Here is a 27928-nt window from a genome sequence, read left to right as displayed (position 1 = left end):
TACTTTTTCTTAAAATACAAAATAAAAATACGCTTGTCATGCTTGATAATTTCAACGTGGGGAGATCTGTTTAAGTAAAATTGAGAACCAAGATACAACAATGAAAGACCACCAAAAAATTTGGTACTTAAGCGTGTTTCGTGCAACAAGTATCGCATTCATCGTAGTTACAACGCGTGTTTCTTTAAATTTTCCTAGGAAAAATCTGTTCTATTTATCACTTTCGACAAACAACAAAGAATTGTCGAACCCAAAAATGAACACATGTAGTGCGAAAATAACACCTATTATTCTCTCTGAGTATGTCTGTGTTGTGTAAGCAAAATGAAAAAGATGTAATTTATTCTTTTCATTTGGATCTCGCTTTTTTTCAGATACTCCGTTATGCTACATAAACTTTCACAATGCGTGTTATTAAATCATTTATTTAGGAATCAAATGGAATTAGATTTTCTCGTCAATTGTTCCCATTGCAATATTCTTCGACATATATACATGGAAAATGTACTGTGAACGCACTGTAAATCAGAGACAACGGAACGTATTTCGCCGCATAAAGGTCAAGCAAGTAGGCGCACCCTCGTAATGGGCCTCCAGAGATTCCTGACGGGCCTCGAGAACAGACCCACTGTCACGTAGCCGGGATCGAAGACGTGGTTAGAACTCAGGCTCAGGAAGATACCGAGCGCAAGAATCAAAGCAATCAAAAGCTCGTGGAAGTCGACGTGCAGACTGAATTCCAAAGTCGATGAAGTCTCTCTCTGTGAACGGGTTCGCGAAGATGACTCCAGAGATCGATTATACGTTCGAGGGACCGTGCAGAATTAGTTAATTACGCGTTACGGAATACAAGTTCGAAATTCTTCAAACTTTTTATTATTATGCATGTGAATTTCTCTATTTATACAATTTATTTGAATTTATCCGTAATGTAAAATCTCTACAACGTAAACGTAATAACATGCGTATATTATAACGATAATAACTTGTCAAAGTAAATTCAGCTCGCGACCATGCGGATATAAAATTTTGTCATCGTTCACGGCGTACACGAAAGATTCAACGAGCGGGTTGACCAGAGGTCAAGTTGGACCCCGACGAGAGATCGGGCCCTCGCCCGCGCCGAGACCGCAGAGAGAGAGACGGGAGATGAGGGGCGGGAGGGGGGAGAACGAGAGATCTCGGTGAGAAGAAGAAAAGGGGCCCCGAGGCGAGACCTACTGCCGGGGGCTTCGGCCAGGCATACATAGGTGGTTTTGACTCGGCAGGGCCCGCGCGCGAAGAAAAGCAACAAGAGAAGGAGAGGCAAAGATCGAGGCGGAGGCGAAGGAGGAGAAGGTGCGTGAGAGAAGGAAAGAGAGAACCCGGAGTCCGTCTGTTTGACCGTCGCTCGGCTGGCTGCTCAACCGCTGTTCCCCCTCTCGCTCTCTCGTAAACCCTCTTCTTCTCGCTCTTGACCCTCTTCCTCTCTTGCTCGTCTCGTCTCGTCTCGTCTCGTAACAAGAGACGGCGCGGACAATGGGTGTCGGGTACCCAGCGCGCCTTCCTTCGGCCAAGGCTGCCCCCCTCCCGCTCACCCGCTCCCGCATACAGCCTGAAAACCCCGCCATCCACGCTCCTCGCCGAAACTGCCGAATCCATGCTATGCGTCGCTCGTTCGCTTTCGTTAGGCTCGTGAACGACGTGAAAGTGACATTCCGGAATACGAGAACGCGCACTTGCGATTTTTCCCCCTTGCGCTCGTAATACTGGTGTTACGGTATTTATCACGTTCACTCGGACACTGACTTTCCGGATTCGAGTATCTCATCGGCCTTGATAACAGTACTCTATAGTGCTCGAGGGACGGTCCTTTAACGCGTTAATAAAAGGGCATTGTTCGGTGATATATTGCGCGTTCATTCTTTTTTTCATTTATCGTCATTCATCTAGTAGGGAAAAATTAATGGAAAATATATCTTTGATAGTTTAAATGAGTTCTTATCTCGATCGAGATAATAAGTAGCTGGGACGCGATCGTCGCGGCGAGAAATGTACTTGTGTCGCGGGGAAACGTACTTTTGTCCCGGGCAGAGATACGCGCGAGGAAACAAGTCGGTTCTCTCCTCTCGTTCCGTCCGAGGGTCTTATGACGGTAATGGGGCGAGATAAAGCAGAGATAAAACCGGGCACGCCTCGGGAAGAAAGCGAGAGTCTGCGATAACCGCGCGCCGGAGCACGAAAGAGAGAGAGAGAGAGAGAGAGAGAGAGAGAGAGAGAGAGAGAGAGGGAGGGAGGGAGAGAGAGAGAGAGACGGGAAGACAGAGCTGGCCGTTATTGCTCGGCGATGAGTTTTTAATCGGCCGAGATCTCTTTGGACACTCGACCGATCAAAGAGAGGCACGTCGACGCTAAGATTCTTCCCTGTCCTTCCCCCTCCCCTTCCCCTTATCACCAACGTTTGCGGATCCGCGCCGCCAACTCAAGTCCGTGGAACGTCGAGAGTCCCGTTCGACTAGTTTAATCGCTTCGTAATTTTTTAATAAGCGACAGTCCAGGCGCGACTTGTTTGAAAAAACAAAAATCTCTCTCGAACATTGCAGCTCTTTTGCATTCTTTTTAAAGATTTATTAACCTCTGATAAAAAAAGATCTATAAACTGTCAGCGTGTGTATCTTTTTATATCTAATCCATCATTCTCACTTTTCTCTGCAAAAACATTGTGATATATTTGTATCACGTCACTGACTGATGAGCGTAAATTTTCTGCCGGCTCTCTTGTACGAGAGAGTTAAAAAGATCGCGTACACCTTGTCTATTTTAAATTCGAGAAGGCCTGTAATAGAAGGCCACGTGTGCGTTGATGATAATTAAGCTAACAGAGAGCTCTTTCTACCTGTTCGTACGCAATTTATGGATCGTTTGGGATCGCAGGCAGAAATACACTGCTTCGGAATCTTCGTATCGTGTTAAGACGGCGGTTCTAGACCCGAATCGATGCGCTTCGACGCCTTGTCGATCGCTTCTCTTCAACAATACGCTTCTTGGATGGCAGCGCATTCTTCGAGATACCGCGCGTCTCACGCAGGTAGCGAACCGCTTTGCAGTTTTGACAGGTCTCGGAAGCGGGAGATCTTATGGCGACTGACAGGGACCCGATCTTTACGTGCCATTATACTCGTTTCCGAAGGAAAAAAAGGGCGCGGAGAATGGAAAAATATTCTTCTCCCTCTGTCTTTCTTTCACGGTTAACTCTTCTTCTCGAGCAAATGTAAATACGAATGAATATTGGCCAAAACAGATTTGTACCTGCATTTAGTTACGCGGCCAACACGAGAATTTAATCGCGCTGCGTTTGACAGGACCAATGGGCCGGCGAGCATTTCCGTTATGACGTAAAACACGTGGATAGGATGAGGGAAGACGAACTCTCGTTTAACCGAGCCGTCAGAAAACGGGTAGAAGCGGGCCCGGCGATAATTTCCAGAAGGAAATAAACGAAGCCACGTTGGAATTCCTCGAGGCGTGCGCGCGCGTGTAGATGATATTTCAGTCCGACACGATCTACCCGTCCCTCTTCCCCTCCCTTCTCCTCCCCTTCCACTCGGGAAAGCGGTACATGTCCCGAAACTTCGCGTCCGCACGAGGATAAGAACTCGATATACGACTTTCGATAATTTATGCGATCCACAATTACGATAATACAACGTGCGTGTGATTTTCTGGAAGATAAATTACAAGAATTACGCACAAATTATTATCGAATGAAATTATCGATCGTTAATTTTTGCATGTAAGAGACGGATAATAATATAGTAGTGATTTTTCATAATGTCAAAAATGAAAGGCTGTTTTTTTTTCCTTTCAAATGTATATATTGTGCTTTTGCAAACAAGCGGGAAACGTTAGATCCTGAAAAAAAGAGTATGTTCGTGCGGCGAGAGAGCGGTGGATCAAGTGGCCTGATCCGATCAGTCCCGACTAATCCGATCATTCGTCCGGATTTTTGACGGCTCATTGATGTCTCCGACTCTCCGAAATGCGGATAAGAAACGCGCCGAGTCCCGGGTTTTGCGACAGCAAACGACAGCGTCTCGGTGGACATGCGGCATTTAACGACGATAACACGGGTGGCCGACGATCTGAGGTAGCAATCTCCATTACATGTTAACGAGCACAAATACACCTGCCCTGCCGTGCGGCGGAATCTCGCGACGCGATCGGCGATCATAAATTTCGAGATGTTTATCCGTGCCAGATATCCTGCCAAAAGAATTAATTCGCGACGTAATTGGAGGATTTTGAAGATGCATAAAGCTTCGCGGCTCTCTGGATGGCTTTCAAAGTTCGAAATCCGAGATTAAGACGAGTATAATGCTCGAGATGCACAGAAATAATCACCATTTAACGATATAAACACATATACGATCAAAAAGCAAACTGATGGCTGACTTTTTGCCCCTCTGCATCGCGTCCCGCAAGTTATGCAATTTCTTCGACGTTTGTTTTTCCCTTCTTAGAGGCCCCCGAGGCTCCTCGCTCGATTGGTAATTTATTCAAAAAGGTATCCTCTCGCCTAAACGAGGGTACGACGAGGATGCGGCAACGTCGCACACAGCTACTCATGGCCCCAACGATGTACCGAGGCCGGGGCCTACGGCCCTGCAACGTTCTTGGCCTCGGGTTCTACCCATCGAGAACCGCGGAATGGGAGAAGGTGCCCCACCGGGTCCAGAGATGATCAGCGGTGGAGGGGACAAGGAGACACACGAACACCCACTCGTACCGACATACAGGGTGTCTCTGACTAATCGCAACTTTTCCAACGATTAATACTGCGCGAATAATTCAAAGAGAAACGGTCTTAAAATAATGGAATTTATTTTCATCATTCTCGTTATTTTTTATTCGAGAATAATTTTATATATAAAGTTTTTCATAAATTTAGTACTTTTTATTCATGTATTGTCGTATGTATGTAAGGAAAATTTTAAATATATATCCTGTATTCAAAATTAAAAAATAAAATAAAATTTTTAGATGTGATTTTGTTTTCGGAAAAATAATTTTAAATACGCAACATTAATATATGTATATTTATGATCTTTTAAGCTGAAGAATAAACTCAAATAATGTTTCATACATTTTGGAATTTGTCTCTCAATAAATATACATATATAATTATATACGATAAATAATTATGATATAAATTGAATAAAAAATACATAGCATTCTCCATTTCTCCAAAATAATTTAAAACAAGTTACTAAAAGAAAGGGTTATGTGTAAATATCATTTTTATTCTATACAAAATCATTTTTATTCTTTCAATAGAAAACAAAGCTCCATAAGGAAAAATGATATTTTCTCCATGTTTCTGACTTATTATCGCGCGAGAGGTCGTCCATTTTCCGGTTGTTTTCCTGCATTTTCGGATGCTCTCTTTTTCTTTATCTTTGTTTTCCTCTGTTCTATTTTTATGCCTGTGACGTCGTTACGATTTATTTTATCTTTGTCCTCTGATTCTTTGCTCTATGGTATGCGCGAGACACGCGGTGCATTCCCGTTGCAGTGCGAGTCCAATGAACGGTGAAAATGCGAAGCGAGCGCAGTGACACCGGAACGTTCGAGCAAGGGAGAAAGAGAGAAAAAGAAAGAGAGAGGGAAAAGGAGAGAGAGCTCGTAAGACGCAAGGATAACAGGACGATAAAGTCCCAAATTAGGGACCAGCTCGTGCTGGGACGAGTCTCGCGAGGGTGTCGCAGAAACAGCCAAGAAACGCGGGAAAAAGTATGTTAGAGTCGTCAAATTTACATTACGCGTTATGAAACATAGGGACATATAAATTTAGAAATATCTAAGGTATTTCATATATATATTGACACAGAATCGGTATAAAAAGAAGCGCATAGACCGACCGTTTATCATGAGAAATATGGCGAGTGTTTAATACAGCGAGGAATAAAGATATAGTTAAAGATATCGAAATGGACAAGTCACACGTGTCGACTCTCGCTCACACGCGTGACTTCCGTCAGAGCGAATTTCCATGTCTCGCACGTCTTCTCGCTATATGAAATGACTAACACGATTCAGAGCTTAATCGTCATTTCGCATGTGGTATATTATAAGTATTATTACTTAATTTCTAACTATGTAACGTCTCGCGCCCAGAGAATGATGTAATATTTACTGCTTTCGAGAGATTTCACACAAAAAAAGTGCTCTGTGAAGAAGATTAAGACGCGTTATATATTATACGTGTATAAAAACACATAATATTAAAAGCTTATCAATGATATTACGTGACAGTTTGACCTAATTAATTGAGGAAACAGTGAGAAACCATGAAAAGCTACTCACGCCTCTTTTTATTGCGAGGAGATAAAACTATGTAGAGAAAAAAAGCAGCATCGACCGGTAATTATATCGTAGGCACGGTGCACTATCTTGGTGAGAGATAAGATTAGCGTATCTATAAGCGGAGACTCGGGCGCGCGTCGAGCGCACGCAAAAGCCTCTTTAGAGCAACGACGGCGATAACTACGGCCGAGCCGTGACTAATAATCTCCGCGAGGTTTCTTCGTGCACGATAATTAATTTCCCAGATCGTTGATCAGCGATCGGGGCTTTCCTTTTTCGCGCGTAAGCTATTTTTACGCCGAGTCCCCCGCGCCGCGTGGGAGTAAAGGGCGCAGCGATGTGCATCGCGGAAACTTTTTAATTCCATTAAATCGCCGTCGCGGAGAAATCTCGTGCGGGGAAAAAAAATTCCTCGGAATTCCACTTCTTTCGCGCGTGACGCGACGAGCGGGAGCAGGGAAAGAAAGAGGGAGAGAGAGAGAGAGAGAAAAATACAGACGTGACGACAAAAGGGAAGTCGAGTACGAGAGGCATTCTTGCGAGATTATCGAAAGTAATTCGCATATGCGTCCTATGCTTGAATATCTTGCGGAATTTTCTTTCACGGGTCTAGACATGGAAATCGCGACAAAGGGTAAAGCATGCAATTATATATAAAAAAAAAATGAAAGAGAGAAAAGTGTAATCGATTTTGAGAAAGATTCTTTTAAACGATATATGTGTAACAATTCCGATACAGACATTTTAACGCTTCGTCCTTGCCAGGCTTTGAAGAGTTAAACGAGAGGCGAGCACGTTCGTCGTTGGTACACATTGCGATTTTTCACGGTCGTAACCGTCCGACGAGGAGCAATTAAAAAAGAGCGAATTGTCGCGAGCGTAATGGGCTACCTTCGAGGTATCTCGATGGTTAATTTGCATGACTGAAGTTAAGCCTTTGAAAGGTCCGCGACAATCTCCGATACAACATTGACCACCGAAGAGGCGAAGGAGGAGGAGATGGAGCGGAGACACGGTCCCCTCGGTAACCGTCTCTCTTGCCACGTGTGCGCCACTATGGTACTCGCAGGTAACGTCCGTTCGAAGAAAGGAAAAAGGAGACAGGGAGGAGAGGGCAAGAAGAAGAGAAGAAGCGGTAAGAAAGGGATGAGGGAGAGGAAGGGAGCGGAGGTTGTTATACGCCGTAGTGTACCGAAGTAGCAAGTGTCGGCTTCGTCGGCTACGCCCATATAAATCCTCAGTTACCTAGTCGCTTTACGAGATACAATTATTTACGGAGACTGGCCGACTACCTTATTTAGCCTTAGTTAGCTCACCGCACGGCGGATAGCGGAGAACCGATTGATCGGCCCTCCTTGCCTTTCTCGACTTCCCTCTTACTCTGTACCTGTCATCTCTTCCACGTGCCTGTCGTCGGAGGAAGATTAGTGAAATTCCTTTCACGGGTTAACTAATGACGATCATAATATTTACTGTTGGCTTTGTACTAAGCAATGGACATTTCAAGTAAGACATTCGCAAATTGACATAGATCTAAAGAATAATATACTCGTCTTATTTTTTATCAATTATATGGATACACTTTATCATAACCGATGTAAACTTGATTTTAATTTGTTTATTCGTCAAATGATTGCTTCGTATTATTAAGTCGATCGTTTTTGAGATTTCAGTTATTTTTTCCTACGATTTTTTTGACAAATGTAATCTAATGCAATAATAAAATGGAGTAAAGAGCATTTCTTTTGATAATATTACTTTATACATTTGCAAATTTTTACGTCTAAATAAGATGCAATAATATCACTGCGGTTGGCGTGACTCAACGATGAGTTTCGCAAAAAGCTTGACGCTTCATCTTTTTAAATCCATTACATCTTCCCGGCGCAATGATCGCGTGGCCACGCGAGATGGTAATTACGTGATCGGAAGCGAGAGTCTTTCAAGTGGAAGCTGATCGGTCCGGACGCGTCAGAGCTCGTGCAATATTTACTAGCGCGGTCGATGCATTATGGCCAATCCAGGATAATTATAATTATATATGCGCAAGGGACCGAAACGCGAGAGGAGAATCCTGACGAATAAGGAATATACATTCTCTCCTTCTTTCTCTATCTCCCTCTTCTTCTCTATCTCCTCGAACTCGCCGCTTGTAAATCATTCTCACCGCTTAACCTGACATTAGCGTGACAGCCTGCTATCCCGATCCCGGTCGCCTCAGCATATGGTTAGCAGATGCCACCGTCGTGGTACTCCTTTTCCTTTTTTTAATCGAATGGCAAAAATTTTCACGTGCAAATATCCTATCGTCCTCGGTGCCGATCTCTCCAAGATGCTGCGACGCGTTCCCGTATCGCTCCTAAACTAACCGACAACCGCGCGGAAAGTCGTAAATTTTTTATCGACCAATCTACCCGTGTATCGCCCTCTCCTCCCCTCTCACCCCTGTCTCCAAGATCCTACGAAAAGCGAATGGTCCGCATAGAACGAACGAGCTGGTATGTTTGCGTGTAGTGGATCGTCTACTTTCTGCAACCTAAACAGTCTCCGTTGAACGGTGGCGAGGAAGGGCAGAGTTTCGAAAAGCCGGACAAGCTGCTCTAAACAAAGAGCTTTACGGCCATATTTATAGTTGTCGTAAAACACTACGCAGATTGCTAACCTTCGGCTCACAGACGGTTGTGCGTGCCTCCTCGTTTGCCATCTTTCCTTCTCTTTCTGTCTTTCATTTTTTTCTCTCGCTTTCTCTCTCCTTCTTTTCGATTCGTCTCTCTCTCTCTCACCGTACTCTTTCCTCTTCTTCGGTCAACATTTCTCTTCGTCTCGCTTCCTCGCGCGCTTTTCTCGCGTTCATTGTCTTTCTCGTTCGACTCTTCTCATCTTACACATGCATGTGCATGACAATCTTCTATCTCTCTGCTTTCTTTTATCATTTCGCTCTTCGTTTTTCTATGAAACAAACTGTTTCTTTTCCTTTCCGATTCAATTTGTCTCCTTGTTTCTGCATCCTCGTTAGCGACTTACATCCCGATTATTAATCTCTCATGTGAAATGTCAGTTGTATTTGCTCGCTTTTGTTATCTTTATTAAATTATCTTTTTTAAATTTTTTTTCTCGAGTCTGTGTGAAAACATATCACTCTAAAGTAATTTCTCTGCGAGGGGGCGAAATTTTGGAAACGCCGCTCTAATCGCGACCACCTCGTGACTTCCAGTCCATTCACAGAAATAACATAATTAGCGACCGTAGACTAATCAAACAGGCGCATTCCTTCGTCCCCCTCTGTTCTCGTTTAACCGGCCTTCTTCCTCCTTTCGAGCGGGACACGAGGAACTTGAGATCGAGTCGACGACGACGACGATGACGAGCACGACCGTCTCTTGGCGTTAATTGACTCGAGAGTCGTACGGCCCGACGACTTTGTTTGACGAAAATCGGTTCGACCAGGCTCTCGGAAACGCGCGGGCAAACCTGAATCGTAACCGCACGAGTCTCGAAAGGAAAACCGGTATTTTGGTGGCGAGCTTATTAACATGCGTTCGCTTTTTCATTCTTCTGCCAGCCGGGTTTTTCGGGACGGTCCATGCGATATTCGTTAGAGCGTCGCGTCGAAAATGCATTTTAAGCAGCGGGAGCGCGAAATTCGGGAGCGAGAATATCGCATGCTTATGTTGGACCTCATTAGCGTAGAGACGAGTTTCGTTTGGGGACTCTTACATTTCAAAAGAAACTTCTGCCCCTAAAACGCGGTTTATTTGTCAAAGTGCTGCTTGTACAGCATTTCCGACATACAGATGGACAATTTGAAAGAGAGACATTTATTTATAATTTTGCCATAGTATTTTTTACAATGTAAATATATTTCTAATTATATAATATTTCTTTTTTAGAATGAATTAAAAACGTTAGTTGAGCGTTAATAGAGCGCGCATATACCGTTAATTATATCCGCAAGATTAAACTTTGCAGTGCGTTAACCGAATCCGCAAGATTATTAATCTCGCCCGGAGCGAGCGCGATAAATGAGTCGTTTACATTTATGTCCATTAATCTCGTCAAAGTACTCTGTAGGCGAACGTTTCAGCGCGTTATATACGATAGCATGCGTCACCGGGATCACGCTATTTTATTAAACGGCGGTTTACTCATCTCGCGCGCTCGAACAAGGTATTCGCGTGCGTGCTCGTGTTCACGCAACGCAAACATCACACTTTAAACGTATATCGAAGATAACACGTTCGGTAGTATCGCCGACGCACACGTTGTTCGTTATTTGTATCGTACTGCATACAAGGTTTAAAAACTTGCAATCTTTATCTCTTCGAGAAAGTCAGTATTTTTGAGGAATTTTTATTGAGCGAGAAACTACGATATGTTTGGAGGAAAAGGAAATAGAAATAAAAATAAACGCATCTCTTACGGGACCTATAGATTCCTGTGAAGAGAATTGCATTTTTTAACGTGGATCCCAATCTCGAAAGATCAGGAAGGACGACTGGAACGATATGAAAGTAGGCTTTGCTCGACAGTTTACCCGCGCTTATCTTGTTATCTGTGTTGATTGGACCGCGCGATTATCTTGAGGCGCGTTCACGAGATGTTTGCAAAAGCTCGTATTCGCTTCGTATACGCTTTATTTAAATTTGTATTACATCGTTTAAAAAACAAACGTTATTGAATAAATAACATATCTAAGAGTTTTTCGATTTTCCATTTTTAGGAAAATATTTAGAATTATGAAATCTATGTTAATTTTTGTCAGTTCGTTAAATATATTATATCAGTACTTGTCAACGTCGAATGTTCGATGATTTTTTATTCGTCGATCGCTTGATATATTATTTATAATTTCCATCGAACACAATTCGCGAGAGAAATCTCACGAATTCATCCGAGTAGAGAAACTTTATGCGTGACATTGCGTGACGACGCGAATTAAAGCTATGTGTCACGTGCGCGGTAGTTCAAGTATTACGGGTCGAGAATTTCCGGTATTTCCTCCATGCAGCCGTCTATCAAAAGTTTGCGTCATTAAGCGATGCCTATCGATTTCACGACGTCGAATCGAAAACTCGGGAATCGACGATTCACCGTGCGATAAGATACGAAATGATGAAACGCGCGATGAAAAGCCACGAGATACATCTGATAAACTGCCGATCGGTATCGCGTCAATTTTGCGATCTCCGCGCAGATTCTCGCATCGACAAGGTCGATAACGGCAAACAAAGTTTAATATTCCATTGTATAATATTTTTTGAAAGAGATTTTAAAAAAAGAGCAGAATATTTAGAATTTAAAATTAGAATTTAGAATTTTAAAATTAGAATTTAGAATTTAAAGGCCGTTTAAAATAACGCGCACGAATTTTAACAAAGTGGTCTCGCTCTTTTTCAGAGTCACAAATTTCGAGCCCACGCCCATGGAATCAGGGACAGTTTATCGGGACAAATATTTTTTGGGAGTTTTGCTTCTCTCGTCTCGGCGCACGCGTATCTGTTTCTAGGAAAGACCTGTGCTTCGCAAGGGAAATTTGTTTAACCATTTATAAAAGAAGACGCGAGCACCACCGCAGGGTGTAGTTGCCGAACCCATGGGGATATAGGCACCATGGGCGGCGGAACCTTCCCTCTTTCTCTCCCTTTCGAATAGCCTCTCCGAATGCAAGAAGTCCGGCAGGTAGGCTCGTTAGCGAGCAGGTAGGTAGGTAGGTAGGTAGGTAGGTAGGTAGGTAGGTAGGTAGGTAGGTAGGTAGGTAGGTAGGTAGGTAGATAGGTAGGTAGGTAGGTAGGTAGGTAGGTAGATAGAGGCGAGTCAGGGTAGGAAGGTAGGTAGGTGTATAATGCTGACTGTAGCCAGCGTGTATCAGTGCTTATATACCGGGTGTATCAATTTGCGTTGCTTCGTCACACGAATTTTACGGCAGATTCTGACAAGTTATTCATACCGATTATTTGCAGAAAAGATTTTACAGCGTATTAATACGGGTTTTCCCGACCGCATTGTGGAAAAATGATGTAGTCATAAACAGTATTTACATATGCTTTGAAACGTCCAAATATCTATAATTTTTGTCAAGGACGCGCGTAATTTGGAAAGAAAAACATTTACATCAAGATTTACATTTCAAGATAACGAATGATGTTACAGAAATGACCATTTAAAATGAATATCTCATTATATATATATTTATATCATGTTCATTATTTTTGTGTAAATATGTGATTAGATTTTAAAAATTGCGCTTGAAAATAATATATATAATAAGAAAATTGTTTTTAAGTTTTAGATTATTTTATGAATATTTCAAAGTATATAAAACAATTTTAAAAATATTAAAAAATAAATATATTATATGATTTATTCAATAAAAAAAAAATTTATCAAAAGTCATCAACAATTAAAACCGCCAATAAAATTTGTTTTCAAACTGTAAATAAAATTCAGAAAAAAAATTATTTAAATATATTTTATAATTTAGCAAGAGGTGAGAAAAAGAAATAGCGAAATAGTTAGTTTTGCCCTATGATTTTGCAGCTATTCGTTTTAAAGAAACCCAAAAGGGACAGCTTACAATATGCAGCGAGATATACAAAGTAATCGTTTCTTCTCGGAAACTTCTCTTCCTGTCTAAACGATCCTGTTATCGCGATCGCCTGAAATTCCACGAGTTCCTTTCGCGAAAGAAATGTCACGGGCGTCTCGACATACCCGGTATATGCTGCGGAGCGTAAGAAATGGGTGGGTTAGCTCCGAGAGAAGACGGAGTAAAAGGGAGAAGAGAAAAGGAAGGATACCGAGGGCAACGAGAGCGAGAGAAACACCGCGACGAGATGCCGTGGAGAACGAGAGAACCAAGAGAGACGGAAATCGAACGAGCGATACAAGGCAGGCGTGAAGAGGAGAGAACAAACGAGAGAGGGAGAAAGAAGAGAGAGAACTCGCTTGGGTGCCATGTGCATTGGTGAGCGGATACACATCGTACGGTTCGGAGGGAAGGTATTCGGGCAAGTTCAGGGTGATGCAGCAGCGGGGTCTCTCTCCTCTATCTCTCTTTCTCTCTCGTATCGTCTCGTTTTCTCTCGCCTCGTTTCTACGCCTCTCCTTCTCCTCTCCCTTTCTTCCTCTCTGTTTCGGCTCTGCCCGTCAGGGCTGCTCGTTTCGTTTCGTTTCGTTTTTCGTCTCTAAGGATAAGCCTATGGTGCGCTCGAGGCGATCTAGGCGCCCGACCGCCTACACGCGAACTCGTCAATTACTTCGCACAACGAGACACATCGTTTCTGACTCTCCCCCACTTTTTACTACTGTCCGACTCTCTCTCTCTCTCTCTTTCTCTCTCTCTTTGTCTTTCGATCTTCGAAGCACGCCAAGATGCAATCCGAACGCGCGGAGGCGGTTTCTGAGCAGCGACAAACTATGTATATCGAAAGGCGCCCTTTCCCGAGTACTCGTGTACGCACGCATCGCAGGAATAAATCGCGAATGGTGTAGATGTCACAACTATTCTTCACATTTCAAGAAGAATACACGGATAATGTCGAATCTATATCACATTCTTTGATATTCAAATTTGATTAGAAATTTAATATCAATTTGTCAAAAGAGATAAATAATTTATATACGTAACTCAATTATGTAATCTAAATATCGGCATATCTTTCCTTATCGTGTTATTCTTATCTAGTTTTTAAGTTTTTAAGTTTTTAAATTTGCCCCATTTTTATTATCTTCTGTTATCTATGATTTTACTATGTTTTTGTATCTATTTTTCAATGAGTTACATATCAGTTTTGGGAACCAATTCCTCAGACTTCAATTTTCGTTCGCTTTCAAACAAAAATAATCATATCATTGCTATCATTACTTGAAAAATTTAAAACAATATTATCAAAAAACAATATTATAGCAAGTATAATCTTTAGAATAAATGTTCTAATGTAATTTTAAACTTTCAGCTAGGAATTACAATTGAGAAACAAACTGACATGTAGTTTTAATAACTCTCATCACATGAATACTTTGTAAAATCCATATTGTCGTGTTAAAATAACTTTGATAAAATAAAATTTACGACTCAAAAATGTAGCTTCTGGCTAATACTTTCGCGATATCGGCGCGCTTCAACTTCAAACTACAAACGCGAAAAGTAAAAGAAAGTTTTGCGCACAGGACATTCCGCGATCGTCCGAGCTCCAACTACCGTCGTACATTCAAATATACGTCGCAACGTTTACGATCCCGAGAGATCGAGCTTGCGGTAAAAGCACCGGCGGCTAGTCATTCGATCACTGCTATAACTTCGGATACACGAGATTCTGCCGAACGCATCTCGCGCTCTGCCGACTTTCATTTCCCGATTCGACAGCCGCTTAAGACGACTTTTCTTTGCTCGCGCGACACTTTGTTGTACCTGGATGGCGAAATCCCCGGTAATTATCTTGCGTTTCGAGCGAAAAGCGCTTGCGATAATTAACCGTACGCATCGCCAAGTCTGACAGTTCTCTTCGGTTTTACCCAGGTTTTCAAGGAAATAAAACGAGGATGTCGCGTACGAAAGCATAATAAGCCAATATAAATATCAACCTAGTGCAAGGTGTTATTGAAAATATAGCGCGAATATAGCGTGTGCAAAGAGAGGGTAAGCGATATGAAAAGAAATATGCCCGGGCATTGCGTTTTGCAATATTATGTTAATATCATCCCCCTTGGTAACCGACGCAGGCAATGCCATTGGATTATCACAGAAATATACCGCGTCGCATGCAACAGGAATTTCGATATAAAAATGCGAATCCTTTTATACACAAATGTTACCATCTTTGTTTTACATATACATATTTTGCTTTTATAATCATAAACGCGTAAACTGCACGCCTGGGAAAACAAGAAATTTCGAATATGTATGAAGCATTGATGCACGCACTGTAAGTTTAGTTAAAAGTGATGTCAAAATATGACACACCACATTACACGCAATATATGTATATATGTCTTTCTCTGTTTCTCTTACTCGGCATATATATCTGAATAACTAGTTTTCGCGTGTATATACAAGTGACGAAAAAAAAGAAACACGAGAAGCAACTCCAGTGAAGTCAGCCGATGCCAAGATTAATTCCGCTTCAGCCTGGCGCGCGCGGTCTTCCTCGAAGAACCATAATTAACCACTTAAGCGATTACAACGGGTCCAGACGTAACGTTTTGCACGTTTTCTGACGGAGAGTGCAACGATTCCTTTTCTCCCTATTAACGTGTATCCTCGCGTGCACAATATCAATACGCAAAGCGAAAGTGATTCATGGATGATAGAATCCGATCAATGCAAACTCTAGCTATTTAATAATAAGATTTATAAGTCATGATCGCCTGATATATTTTACAAGATACGATATATATCGAGGGAGGCATCGATTATGAAGCGATTATGTATTTCGTTTGATTACGTAAGCCGCGAAAATGTTCGGAGAATATTTTTAAGAGAGACGCAAAGTTTCCGGTATATATATTCGATAATCATGTACACACATATAAATATACATATACACGTATACTTGCACGTGCCGTAATCGCGCCTGCAACATCTCAAACAAGAGACAACGTGTCGGGAGACGTGCGGCCACGTTACTCATTAAAATGTTTTGGCAACAGCATGACAGCGTGCGCGGTAGCGCGACATCGATTTGTCAGTGACAAAGTCTGGCACGGAAGAGGAAGAGGCGGTCAACGGGAACGTCAGGCACGCATCTCATTGTATACGTTACTGACACGTCGGAGCGATTTGTCTGTAACGAATCTGTCATCGGAAGCTTTATTCGATATGAAAAAATAAATTCAAGTTGAAAAAAAAAAAACGAAAGGCACTTCGGTACTCAAGCTGAGAAATATACATCGACAACAAAATTCAAAGAAAAAAACTCTGACCTGGAAATAATATTTCCCCAAAGTAATCAGATACGCCCACGTCTGTTTATAACGAGAAATTGGATATTGAAACGAAAACTTTTTGTTTCGAATCTCTCGAGTATTAGATAGTAAAACGTACCGTAAAAGATTAATGGGATTTTTTATATTTCCAGAGAGATTCACGCCAATTCCAAGAATTCGCAGACGATATCGAGGGGTGAGAAACTGTGACGGTTTTCGCGACGTTTCTCGGAAGACAAGCACGAAACGTAGGAACACGTGCACTGTTTACATTTTTTGTGGGACACTCAATGACGTTATCTCTTCTCGCGAGAATCGTTCACCTTCGTAAAAAGCTAAATAGAACATTTTATTTTCGACATGCTATCCGAAATATAATTTTTAATGAGATCGCAGCCTCAATATATATGCATATTCAAAAACGCGAGTATAATAAATAGATACTCCGTCCTTAGAGCAGAAAATAATCGAACGATGAAAGATGAGTTAAAGAGAAATGGCGTACGTGCAAAAACCAACTCTCGCAACGAATCTATTCGTATCCAAATTTCGTAATCATCGCAATGACGGATCCTCGCAGGAGGAAAAGAGAACTTGGCGGGTAGCTGCTATCGCGACGTCGTCTCTCAATAAGAGCGACTCTCTCTTTCTCTCGCGATCGCGTAGAATTGTCCAAGTGTCATTGTCGTCGTTGCCTCGGGCCGTTCGCGATTATTGCGGCGACAGAATGTGGGCAATAAGGCCGCCGCCGTCGACGACGACGACGACGTAGAAGCTCTCGACGACGTGCAACGTAATGCGGCGTAATGGCGAGGAAATTAACAGGAGCGTCTAGCTAACCGGGAATCCGAGTCACACATTTTCTCCGGCCGACGCACACAGACGCGATTATCATCGGACCGTGAAAGCGGCTATGAGAGACCGAGCACTTATCGTGCCCGCGATCGATTTCGAATGACGTTAATCTAAGCGCGCGCGAGAAAGAGAAAGAGAGGAAGAGAGAGAGAGAGGGATACCCGTAGGTGCGGAGATACCATTGAGAAACGATGCCGCTGAAAGTTTATTATTTAATTTCCTCCTATCGCCCGGCGAGAAATCGATCGATCTCGACTATGATATTTTCTCGCGTCGCGTAGCCTAGTTAGAGACGCTATTGTTTCCAACTTGGAATGTACGTTACGTTATTTATGATACGCGATGCACGCGACCCGCTTTGCAAACGTTCGCGTCGATATCGCGCGGATAACTCGGTGAAAAGGATGGGCTCTTTTGGGGAGGAAGAGTTTCGCGACACCGATTGTCGTCTGTCAATTGCCGGCTTTACTTTCGTTTACTTTAGCCAGCTGTTTACCACGACGAATCGCGTATCGATCCCGTTTACTCGGGTGGATTACGAGGCAGGTTAACGAATAATTAAACTCACGCGACGAAATTCCGCGTCGCTCGCGGGGAGTCGACTCTCCGCGACAAAAGTGAGTCATCTTGTGTATTTATTTTTTTTACGAGCCTTGAACCCGGAAAATATTGAGTAGCCAAGAGTTGTACCCGGAAAATATTGAGTAGCCAAGATAACTTAAGCTAAAGAATAAACACGCAAGCTTCCTCGAAACTTGCGAGTGAGAGATATCAAGAGGACTTACCGAAAACGGGGCTGAGGTCGGATCTCGTCGACGTTTTTCCCGTCGTCGCGTAGCTTCCGCCGGCGAGCGCGACTTTTTCCTGCAACACACGATATGCACGCACTTTATTCTCGATGTCCTGAGGAAGAAAGATGATTTGCGTTAGAAGAGGGATGTCGAAGAGAGGGAGGAGGAGGAGATAAGTGCGCGACGAAAAGAGCGAGAGATTCTCCGACGCACCTCAGATTCGGTAAGGTCGATGAGGTCGCTCTTGTCCTCGGTGAGGTTCTCCGAGGACGTCTTGTCCTCCTCGCCTTCATGCTTGTAGAGCTTGATCTCGTCCTCGGTGGCGAGCTCGTCGCCGCCGTCGCCGCTGCTGCTCACGTGCGGCATTATTGCGGGCACGCGAGCGACGGCCACCGTCCCCCCGGTTTCCTCTCGTAGTCCTTATCGACGAGGTAGCGGGCGAGACAAGGGGAAGAGGCGTGTCTTCTCGCTCCTTCCGGTCGATTCGGCGATCCGGAGGCGCTCAGAGTCCCTTGGGCAAGACTCGAAGCTATGACTCGTAGCGTAGTTGACGTTTCGACAATTTACTCGCACTTTCAACGAAGAGGAAACCCTCGAATCATACACTGTGTTCACATTCGCGTTCGATTCCGTGTCTCACTGCGCGCGGACCATTCCAATTTCACACTGCGTGCAACGCGCGTTCCGAGGCAACTTCGTAGCACAGAAAAACCGTTCACTTGTCGACGAGCGCGACGAGGTTAGGCCGCACTGCTCGACGCGAGAAACGACGAGAGGGGAAAAAAAGGAAGCCGCTACCTGCCCGGTGCACACCGGTGGTGGACCGCGGTAATCCTGCAACGTGACGTCACTTGAGTCAGAAGCACACTCCGCGCGTCTTACCGACGGAACGAGACGCGCTTTTCGCGCGCGAGTTTAATTTCCGGTCGTCGCCGCCGGAGAAGGAGAGAGAGAGAGATACAGATACAGAGAGATATGCGTGGGAAGATTGCCGCAATAACCGCGCGAGGAGCGTAGGACGAGAAAAGAGACAGATATATATGTATATAGAAGAAAAAGAGGCGGTAGATACGCGCACAGAGGTAGGTGGATGTACAAGGCAGACCGTATATTAATGCGCCGAGTTTGCAGCGGGGCGAGGAGCGCGAGCTGTCCGTTTCGCTCTCGTCGTTTTACCGCTTTCGATTCTCTCTCTCCACTAACGTGACGTTAGCCGCGGACGAAGGCTCCTCAGTGCTCGCACCGCGACGAGAGTCCGCGCGTACTAGCGTATACGCACGCCAAGGACGGCGGTCGCGACATTTCTGCGAGCGGAACACGACGCATGATGAATGCGACGCTACGATGATGACGGCGGTGATGATGACGACGACGACGACAGGTACGGCACTGTTGTTGTTTTTGTCGCGAACGGTACACGCGCCGGGCGGCCATCGTGCCCGTATACGTGTTAACGAGCGACGTTCGCGAGATTGCGTGTGTTCCCGCCGCGCTTATATATGTGTATATATATGTATATTATGTATATTATATATATATATATATACACGTATATATGTACGCGTATATATAATATTCTCTCTCTCACCGCGACTCCGAATGCCTCGACGCGCTCGACTTGAATACTCGGTGCCGACTGCCGGCGACGGTGAGCTCGTACGGGCGGCTCTCCCACGCGGCGACCAATCACGACGCCGGATTCACCGCGGCGGTTTCCCTCACCGACGCGCCATCTCGCTCCCCCGCGACGCCGCGCTCGGCCAGTCATGGCAGGCAAGGCGGCGAGCCGATCTCGCCCGAGCGACTCCGATCTCGCCCGATCCGTTTCGGCGCCGTCTTCGCTCCGACGCCACTGCGCGAGCCTTGTGTTGTCGCGTTGTTATTATTGTCGTCGTCGTGTTGTGTTATTATTATCGTCGTTGATGAGAGAGAGAGAGAGAGGGAGAGGAAGAGAGGATCGTGCTTCTTCCCGTTCCTGGATGATGCTGGAGGCTGGAGTCGCAGCCGATACGAGATGCTGTCCCTTGCTGGTTGACGAATTATCCCGCGTCTGATAAAAAGGTAGGAAAATCCAAACGGCCTTTCTTTTGTTTATTTATTTTTCTCGAATGTCGCAGCAGCCACGACGATACTCGTCACCGATTGACGTGTTTATTTTTGTTCCAAGCTTTTTTTTCGCTGCAAGAAAAAATCTCGAATCCCGGCGCTCCTTTTACGGATCGAAATTTGCCGGATATGTAATAGTCGTGCGTACATTTGCATATTTATCGCGCGCGAAAAGATGGCGGCGTCGTGATGAATTTATTTTCGCGCGCGAGCGTTCGCGCTTCCACGGGCGAAGCCCCCGTTAGAGCAGGTGCACGTGTGATTTCTTCATAGCGGCGGAAGAACGCGGTAATTTATGATAATTTATGTGTCCGCTACCGCCCGTTGTGCAACCAATTTCAGTTTAATTAATATATTCTCAAGGGGATAATTAACCCTGCTGAACAAATCCGTCAAATGTGATTTCTTATTATCTCAAACAGTAACAAAAACTCGCATTTCTTGCAGATAGAACGTTGGAGTGGAGATTAAATTTCGCGAGTCATTCGGAAAATTAAAAAAAAAAACTTATTTCCTCTAAAAGAAGAAATATTTCAGAAACGCATTATGGGACGGGGAGGGAATCTCTTCTCACACTTAGCGTGATTTTACCGAGTCATTCTTTTCTTGTCTCTATTCGTGACTTGTGTTCGCGATAAAGGAGGAGGGTAAAGAATTTCGCATCATTCGCGTACGTACATATTTTTATTCCGTAATTCACGGCGAGCTCGCGCGTTTCGAATACGTGAAAATTATATACGCGGACGGAAAAGAGAAAAGCCGTGTTTTCTCTGGCGGTGCAAAATCGAGAAAACAGAGACCGCGTCCCCGAAATTACGACGACAGTCCGAAATTGTGCCGTTGAAACGTATACAGAACGTACGAAGCGAATTTAATACGTCATGAAAGCATCTAAATTCGCATCGGTGCATGAGAGTCGCCTGCACTCGCGGACTCCCTTCAAGCGAGTTTTTCGACTCCCGTTTTTTGCTCCACCGTTGTTCCCTTTTAAACCGTTGCCCAAACTAAATTTCAGCCGCATCACTGTACATACGTTTCTGTATGTGCGTAATTTTTTATATTTAACAAATTTTTAATTAGTCTACCGCGCAAATTTCACGAATGCGACGAATCTATCGTGCATAACATTATACGTGATCGTTTTTAAAAATGTCCTCCCTATGTTTAAGTCTTTCAATCTAATGCAATTTATGCGCAATGAAATCAATTGTATCTTTATTATCACGAAACATAATTTAAGTTAAAAGTAATTAAATATGTAAATATATTAAAGATAAAGTAAAATTTAAAAAATGTACAATAAATTTTTTATTTTTTATATTCTTTTATAGATGAATAGATTTTCCTCTCTCATATTATCGACGCAGAAATCCTATAAAATCATGACGTTCTGTAAAAAAAAAAGAAATTAAAAAAAGGAAACACCAGGAAGGCGAATAAGAGGCAGCGAAATTGCACGGGGGTTTCGCAGTGGGAGTTTGCCGTCGCGATACGATGTGTACCGTTGGAAAGAGACCGTGTACGCTGCATTTCGCAAATATACTTATCCGGCTTATAATTTATGCTCCGCAATATTTTTCGGCCGCGCAATTCTCAGGCCGTCTATGCTTTTTAGCAGTCGGATATGTGGAGACGCGCACGCGGAAACTCGCTAGTTAAACGCATGTGAGATTGGAGAAAAAAAGAGAGAGAAAATAAAATTAAAAAAAATATCTTTAATACTGGCGTATATATTCAGAGATACGGCTACGCGCTCGAGGTTTCTACGATAGCTCGCGCGGTTTATATACTACCGTAAATATCATTAATTATCGCGTAATTCAGCCTTATCGGTCATTACGCGTAAATCTTGCCTGATCGTCGCTAATTTCAGCGAAACCGAGCGTTTTATCTTTAGTGCCGCGCCGCGAGACGTATCGCGGGGCAATAAAAGCGGAGGCATCCACCGACAATATGTGATCGGGTTATAAAAATTTAGCGTCTCTTAAAATCCGCACCCGAGCGGATTTAAATTCATTTTAAAATAATCGACGCACCGAAATAAAACGCGCGATTCTGCCGCTTGCGGTTGCAGAAACGCGAACCAGTTTCGTGGTGACATCTGTACGTCATTTGCACGTGTCTCGGATCTCTTTATGCAGCTGAAAAGGCAAGGTGGATCGCTGACTTATCGTTATGCTTCAGTGTTGCATTTGCAAGTGCATTTTGCAGTTTTATACTTCTTATTCTTTCCAATAATTATTCTAGAAAGAAAGTCATGTTGTGTCGCCAAAATAAAGCGAGTTGTATCTATGACACTCGATTTCATGATTGTAGTAATGCCGCTGCCAAATTAATACGCGTTCGTCACGCTGATGAATAATTGCAATTATGCACATGTATGCTAATAATTTACAATCTTCTTTGTACGGACTTTCTTTTGAATCCACGCCGCATCAACGATCTCCGATTCATTAAATTGCGATAATATTGTGTTTTTAATTCTCGTATTTGTTCCTCTAAATTAGATAATATGGAAGTCAGCTTCGCGTCGCCAATCTCTATATTTTTACTCGCCAAACTAGAAAATAACACGTCATTGCATTAGCAAGATTTAATTTTAATCTTCGAGGCTATAAATAGTAAAGAATATACGTCTATCAATTGCGTAATACATACTTGTCGTTCTTATAAAATGTCTTGGTAGCTAGCAGGAATAAAGCCTCTACTAGATCGGCAGGAATCTTGGAAGGTGATTCCGTGAGATGATTCACGTGATAAAAATAATTTTCACGCGAGAAGAGAGTAATTTTTGTGGGAATGTCGCGTCTAGAGTGTAAAAGAATTCTTAAGCAAGGATGTAGCCAATTGCCGCGGAAGATTCGGTGTGATGTCACCCTCTCCAAATGTGCGACAAACTCCGCTTGTTTCAATAATCGACGTATGTGACCCTGATGTGATAATTAATTCAATTAATTCCTCTGATTATTCTGGTCAATTAAATAATTGCATATCGATGAATCGTTAGCTTATGCATCATTTGTACGTAAAAGTGTATAGGAAAAGAGAGAAATTTCGATCTCTGAATTCGATTTGTACCTCCTTCTCGAGTCCTTGAATGTCGTTAACTGCCAGACCGATCATGAGGTTGATCAGGACGATACTGGCAAGCATGATGAAAACGAAGAACACGATTCTACTTGTGACTGGCAGGAAAGACATCCTGCCATTCTCGGTTCTGCTGAACAGCTCCTCGTACTCGTACTCACCCATCATCATTACCACGGTCCTTACGACGGCCCTCCACAAATCGCGGAACTGGTCGTTCCCGTGGAACAAAACGGCAAAGCTCAACGCGAATCCGACAATCAGGTAACCAAACGCCAGGAGAACCTGAAAGGGAGTAAAAAGCTCCGGATGCGCGTCGTTATAATCGCGGGGGTGGTGCGCGGCGAGGGGATCTCGATGGGATATGGTATCGTCGACACGCTGCGACTTTTACAATCTGTACATTTGTCTCCTCTCTCTGTTTTTCAACCGTGCTCATGCTTAAAGAGCTTGTCATAGGAAGCGCGAATCATCAGTCTCGAGCGATCCGGAGATCAACGATTATGCACAAAGATACATGACGAATTACGTGACTGGTTACATATTACAACGTATTATTTCAATGTTATTGTCATTAAAGTGAATAATTTTAGAAGAAAATCAAATTTTGTGATAATTTTGATAAATTTTTCATAAAGAATATAAATCTAATCATAATTTTTATTCCGAAATATGAAAAGTATTAGAGTTGATTATTTCGGCTAACCTTTAGGATATTCTTCAATACCGTGGAGAACATGAGCGCGTAATATCCCCACATTGGAACTCGACCGATTAACAGCATCATTTGCATCCAGCTAAGCAAGATTGCGATGCTCATGGAATGCAATACCCAGTGCGCGCATTGATGAGACTCAATTTCTTCCTTCGAACACTTTGCAAATTCGCCCGCTATTGACGTTATCAATGATAGTGTGGCGCATATGAATGATAACCATGTCTCGAGTTGCCTTAAATAATGTCTGAAATGTTTAAAAATATATAATTGAATATACAGGTTAATTTATAAACATTCAAAAACGTAGAGAAAAGATATTAAAATCGACATATTTTATTTTTGTAAAATAATAATTATTACAAATATTTACAAATATTTTTGTTAAAGATTATTCCCTATCAGATTCAGACCACAGTTTTAATAACGATATTATTCAAACACTTTATTTTTATTTTTATTAACAAATTTTTTGTAAAGCAAATAAAAATTGAAATGAAAAATTTATCGCCAATAAACACTGACAATTGTAATTGCAAAAACTGATTTCAGTGTAAAGTAATAAATGCAAAAAAATATGAATTTGTATCTAAATTAACTAAGAATCAAGTTTACATCATTTTAATAAAGTGCAACGTTTAATTGTTTAATTGTTGAGAAATATAGGGATATGTCGATTTCAAGATATCTTTCCTCTGGCAAATTTTAATTATCTGAACTCGTATTTACCTCGGCTCTAGTAAAACCTGAATCATATTATGAAATAGTAAAAAACAGGAACAGATCTCGAGAATTCTTCTAGTCACTACGTGGTCAGTATCGTCTCGTATAAACATTATGGCATAAATCGAGAGGGAAATGACGAAGAACAAATGCACGAGCATAAGAAAGAAAAAGAATATTCTTAATCTCGCCCACTTCAGTCTGAGAAACGTCTCCACAAGTGGATGCTGTAATATCGCCAGTTGCGTTATATCCGACGCTGCGGCTATAACAGCCGTGACTACTGCCATTTGCATCTGGTGCTTCGGAGCCAATGTACCAAAGTCGACAGTGATCTTTAACAGAAACATTCATCAGAACTTAATAACGATGATATATCTTAGAGTAAGAACAGTATATCTGTCACTACCCGCGTTAAAGTCCAAGCAATTCTTACATTGTCGTATGTCTCTAGAGGAGAATTATTGGTCGTTCGTACGCAAGAATCCAGAATTTCCGTTAGAAAGGCCAATGGTCGTGGGATGTGAGCGAATATGGCATCAACGACGGTGATGCCGGTCTTCGTCGTCGCGGCCAAGTTAGCTCCGTGTTCGATCAAGGCTCGTACGCATTCGCGATGGCCCCGATAAGCTGCTCTATGAAGAGCCGTACGATTGATCTAAGCAAAGTATCATTTCGATGCAATTTTGTTTATCTTCCTCAAAGCGAAAAGAAGCATTCGATGAAACCGACCTGATCGCGAGTGTCAATGTTATGAGGTAACATTGCCTCGAGTAGGACCATCAGCGTCTCGGTGCTTCCTGTACTCGCGACAATGTGAAGCGGCGTGCTCCCGGAGCTTTTGCACTTGTACATCGGCCACGCGCCGTTCGACAATAATATCTCCGTCGCTTCTGCGCTGCCCAGCATCGCCGCGTGATGCAACGCCGTGGTACCTGATGGAATTGCGCGCGATTGTAAACTCGAATGACAGAGAGACGGCGTGTGACATTGTCGGGAGTTTTTTTTTCGGCGCTGACGAATTTGCGGTCGAGTAAAAACCGCGACGATGGCACACAGCGCGATTCTATTGCGTAACGCTCGATTGATCAATAATACCCGTGTCCGGATGAATAACGTTGACGAACACCTTCGCGGCGACCAGAATCTTGACGATCTCCACAAACTTAGTCATCTCCTTGAGGTCATCGCGATTCACCGCGCTCCCCGCCAAGAGCAAAGGAGTGATGAGGCGCTCATCCTTTGCGTTCACATCTGCGCTGTGTTCCACTAAAGCGCGCACGACGTCGGCATGATTATTCTTCACCGCCTCGTGCAAAGGTGTCCTTCCCCAGCACATGGGTAACGGCAACTGAAACGACGAAAGGGAAGAATAAGATTCTTTAAACCGAGCTTAATAAAATCTCGATGATTCTTCTCGCGATACGAACTTTTCTTCCGACGAAACAAGATGTCATCAACGAAGTATCCGGGCTGCTCTTGGTGCACGAGTAGATCCCGACTTTGGCGTCGACGCATCCTCCGTGTCGGAGAAGCCACTCTGTCACGTCGATGTTTCCGCGATGCGCCGCGTAATAAAGAGCGCATCTGCCGATTTTATCCGCGTCGTTTACGCCAGCACCTTTCTCGTACAGTCGATCCAACAGATCGATCCTCCCTTGCCAGGCAGCCACCTGCAGAGCCGTCACCTGGAGAGCACCCACCGGGTGAACGTGTCCGTTTTGACTGTCGCGCGCCAAAATCTCGCTCGCCCGATCGAACTCGCCGTTCTCGATCGCCGACACGAGCGCGACGTCATCCGGGTCGCATTCGTGCTTCGCTGTCATTCTTCTCCTTCGTATCGACGGCGCGAATTAATCACGGGCCCGCGAATCCCATAACGCTCGCCAACGACTGGCGCGCGACGCGCGCAATTAACGCGGGCATCTAATCGCTATCTAATCGCTATCGAGCGGATGTGGGCACGCGAAGCGGATGTGGTCGTGTTTCTTATTTCGGCGCGCGAGCCTGTTTTAATATCGCATTAATTCGCGTTCCTCAGTTCCGCGTAGCTCGTAAATAATCTAATTGACATATAATTACTCATGGACTCCGATGCATCCGATGTTTTTTTTCCCCCTGTATGTTTACACAACCGCTATTATCGGATAAAGATCTCGTATTCTATTAACGCGCGCGTACAGGATAATTATAAACGCATCGCATTGCGGAAAGTAAAGATCGCGGCGTGTCGAACGTTGAACGTTTTTTTTTTTTTTTTACAGCGGCGAATAACTCGCGGCCCCGGATATTTGTATAATCTCGTTAAAATAAATTCCAAAATTCGCAGCGGAATTTTCCACATCGCCCTCCGGCTACGCGGGCGTAGCTACGCGGTGTCTCCTCCCCCGACCTAAATTCCGATAATTAATTAATTTCGTGGATATCGCGTTGCAGTTTTATGAGTAAATACCTTCGAAGCGAGTGCATTCCGCCGTTCGATACCTCTTGATACCTTCCGTTCCGTTATATTCGCGTGTAACGAACTATCGATCTGAATGCTCGTGAACCTGCGTCGCGTTTTGATAACGAATTTGTTCACAATAGAGCTAACGGGATTACTTCGTAGCGCGTTAGAAGAAAGTAACGAACGCATCGAACGAAGCCAACCTCGAGCTCCGTCCGTTACTAGTTTAGTATCTGGTACACGTACAGAATGTCCCGGATTCTTCACATTTTTTTCTACTAATTTTTCGATCAGGAATTCGATTAGAATCGATTTTTCTAGGTACATACGAAACCTATTAATATTTCTGAAGCGATCACTATTTTTAATTGAATAAATAAACCATGGGATGAATGAGTTTATTATAATTTTGCAATGTAATTCTTTAAAATATATATAATACTTGGTTACAATGAAAAGTAAAACAAAGAAACGATAAATAAAAAATGTACATTATTTAGCAATTTTTATATGTAGAATGTCTAATAAATAAAAGAACAAGAAAATAAAGAAAACTACTTTTCATTATATTTATATGCATTTTTAGATTCGCAATACGGATATAAACGGTATAGAATAGCATTTGATATAAAATTTAAATTATTGATGCGTGCAGCGGGCAAAGCCGATAAATGAGCTGGCAGTTTCTATTATAATTCCATATTAGATATAGAGGAAGTAACGCTATAGAGAACTGCGGAAAAATTCTATCGAGATGGAGGGTAATTATTAATGGCAGGTGCTAAAGAATTCCACAAAGCGTGCGGTGTATTCAAGACACCCTGTGTGTATACATACGGACACGCGTAGATGCTCGCACACGGAATTGCATAACGACGCGAGCACAGGTAACATTTGCCCTGACGCTTAAGACACACGCGGCCACAGCCGGGGCCGGAC

The 27928-nt window shown here is 43.3% G+C and overlaps 2 protein-coding genes across 3 annotated transcripts in view; both read right to left on the bottom strand.

The window, feature by feature from the left end:
* Positions 1–19459, bottom strand: part of LOC105253941 (protein pangolin, isoforms A/H/I/S) — a 176300-nt gene extending 156841 nt beyond the window's left edge. Inside the window, exons 1-2 of the mRNA XM_025408455.1 lie at positions 18126–19459; positions 17907–17985 (exon numbers count right to left, since the gene is read on the bottom strand). Coding sequence (XP_025264240.1) covers positions 17907–17985; positions 18126–18278 — 232 coding nt within the window. The 5' untranslated portion in view covers positions 18279–19459. The remainder of the gene's footprint in view (positions 1–17906; positions 17986–18125) is intronic.
* Positions 19460–22204: 2745 nt separating this feature from the next.
* LOC105253942 (transient receptor potential channel pyrexia) lies at positions 22205–27926 on the bottom strand. Of its 2 annotated transcripts, XM_011262323.2 has the most exons (10): positions 27827–27926; positions 25974–26231; positions 25642–25894; positions 25276–25478; positions 24980–25201; positions 24550–24878; positions 23812–24067; positions 23097–23390; positions 22677–22948; positions 22205–22578 (listed from the first exon to the last, which is right to left on the bottom strand). In XM_011262323.2, the coding sequence occupies exons 1-10, from the start codon at positions 27881–27883 to the stop codon at positions 22410–22412; spliced, it is 2313 nt and encodes a 770-aa protein (XP_011260625.1). In that variant the 5' UTR covers positions 27884–27926; the 3' UTR covers positions 22205–22409. The 2 variants fall into 2 exon arrangements, with proteins under 2 accessions (XP_011260625.1, XP_011260624.1); XM_011262322.2 differs by lacking the exon at positions 27827–27926 and having other exon boundaries at positions 25974–26446.
* Between the last annotated feature and the right edge of the window lie 2 nt (positions 27927–27928).

This window comes from Camponotus floridanus, unplaced genomic scaffold, assembly GCF_003227725.1.
Source record: "Camponotus floridanus strain SB8 unplaced genomic scaffold, Cflo_v7.5 scaffold21, whole genome shotgun sequence".
Lineage (NCBI taxonomy): Eukaryota > Metazoa > Arthropoda > Insecta > Hymenoptera > Formicidae > Camponotus > Camponotus floridanus.
This window is presented reverse-complemented; position numbering and strand designations above follow the sequence as displayed.

Excerpts from the sequence above, each read along its gene's own strand:
- LOC105253942 (XM_011262322.2), bottom strand. The coding sequence starts at position 26,369 with ATGACAGCGAAGCACGAATGCGACCCGGATGACGTCGCGCTCGTGTCG. Across the intron at positions 23,391-23,811 it reads TATTGAAGAATATCCTAAAG|GTTCTCCTGGCGTTTGGTTA; the intron begins GTTAGCCGAAAT and ends ACTCCCTTTCAG. Across the intron at positions 22,579-22,676 it reads ACATTTTATAAGAACGACAA|TTTGGCGAGTAAAAATATAG; the intron begins GTATGTATTACG and ends GTTATTTTCTAG.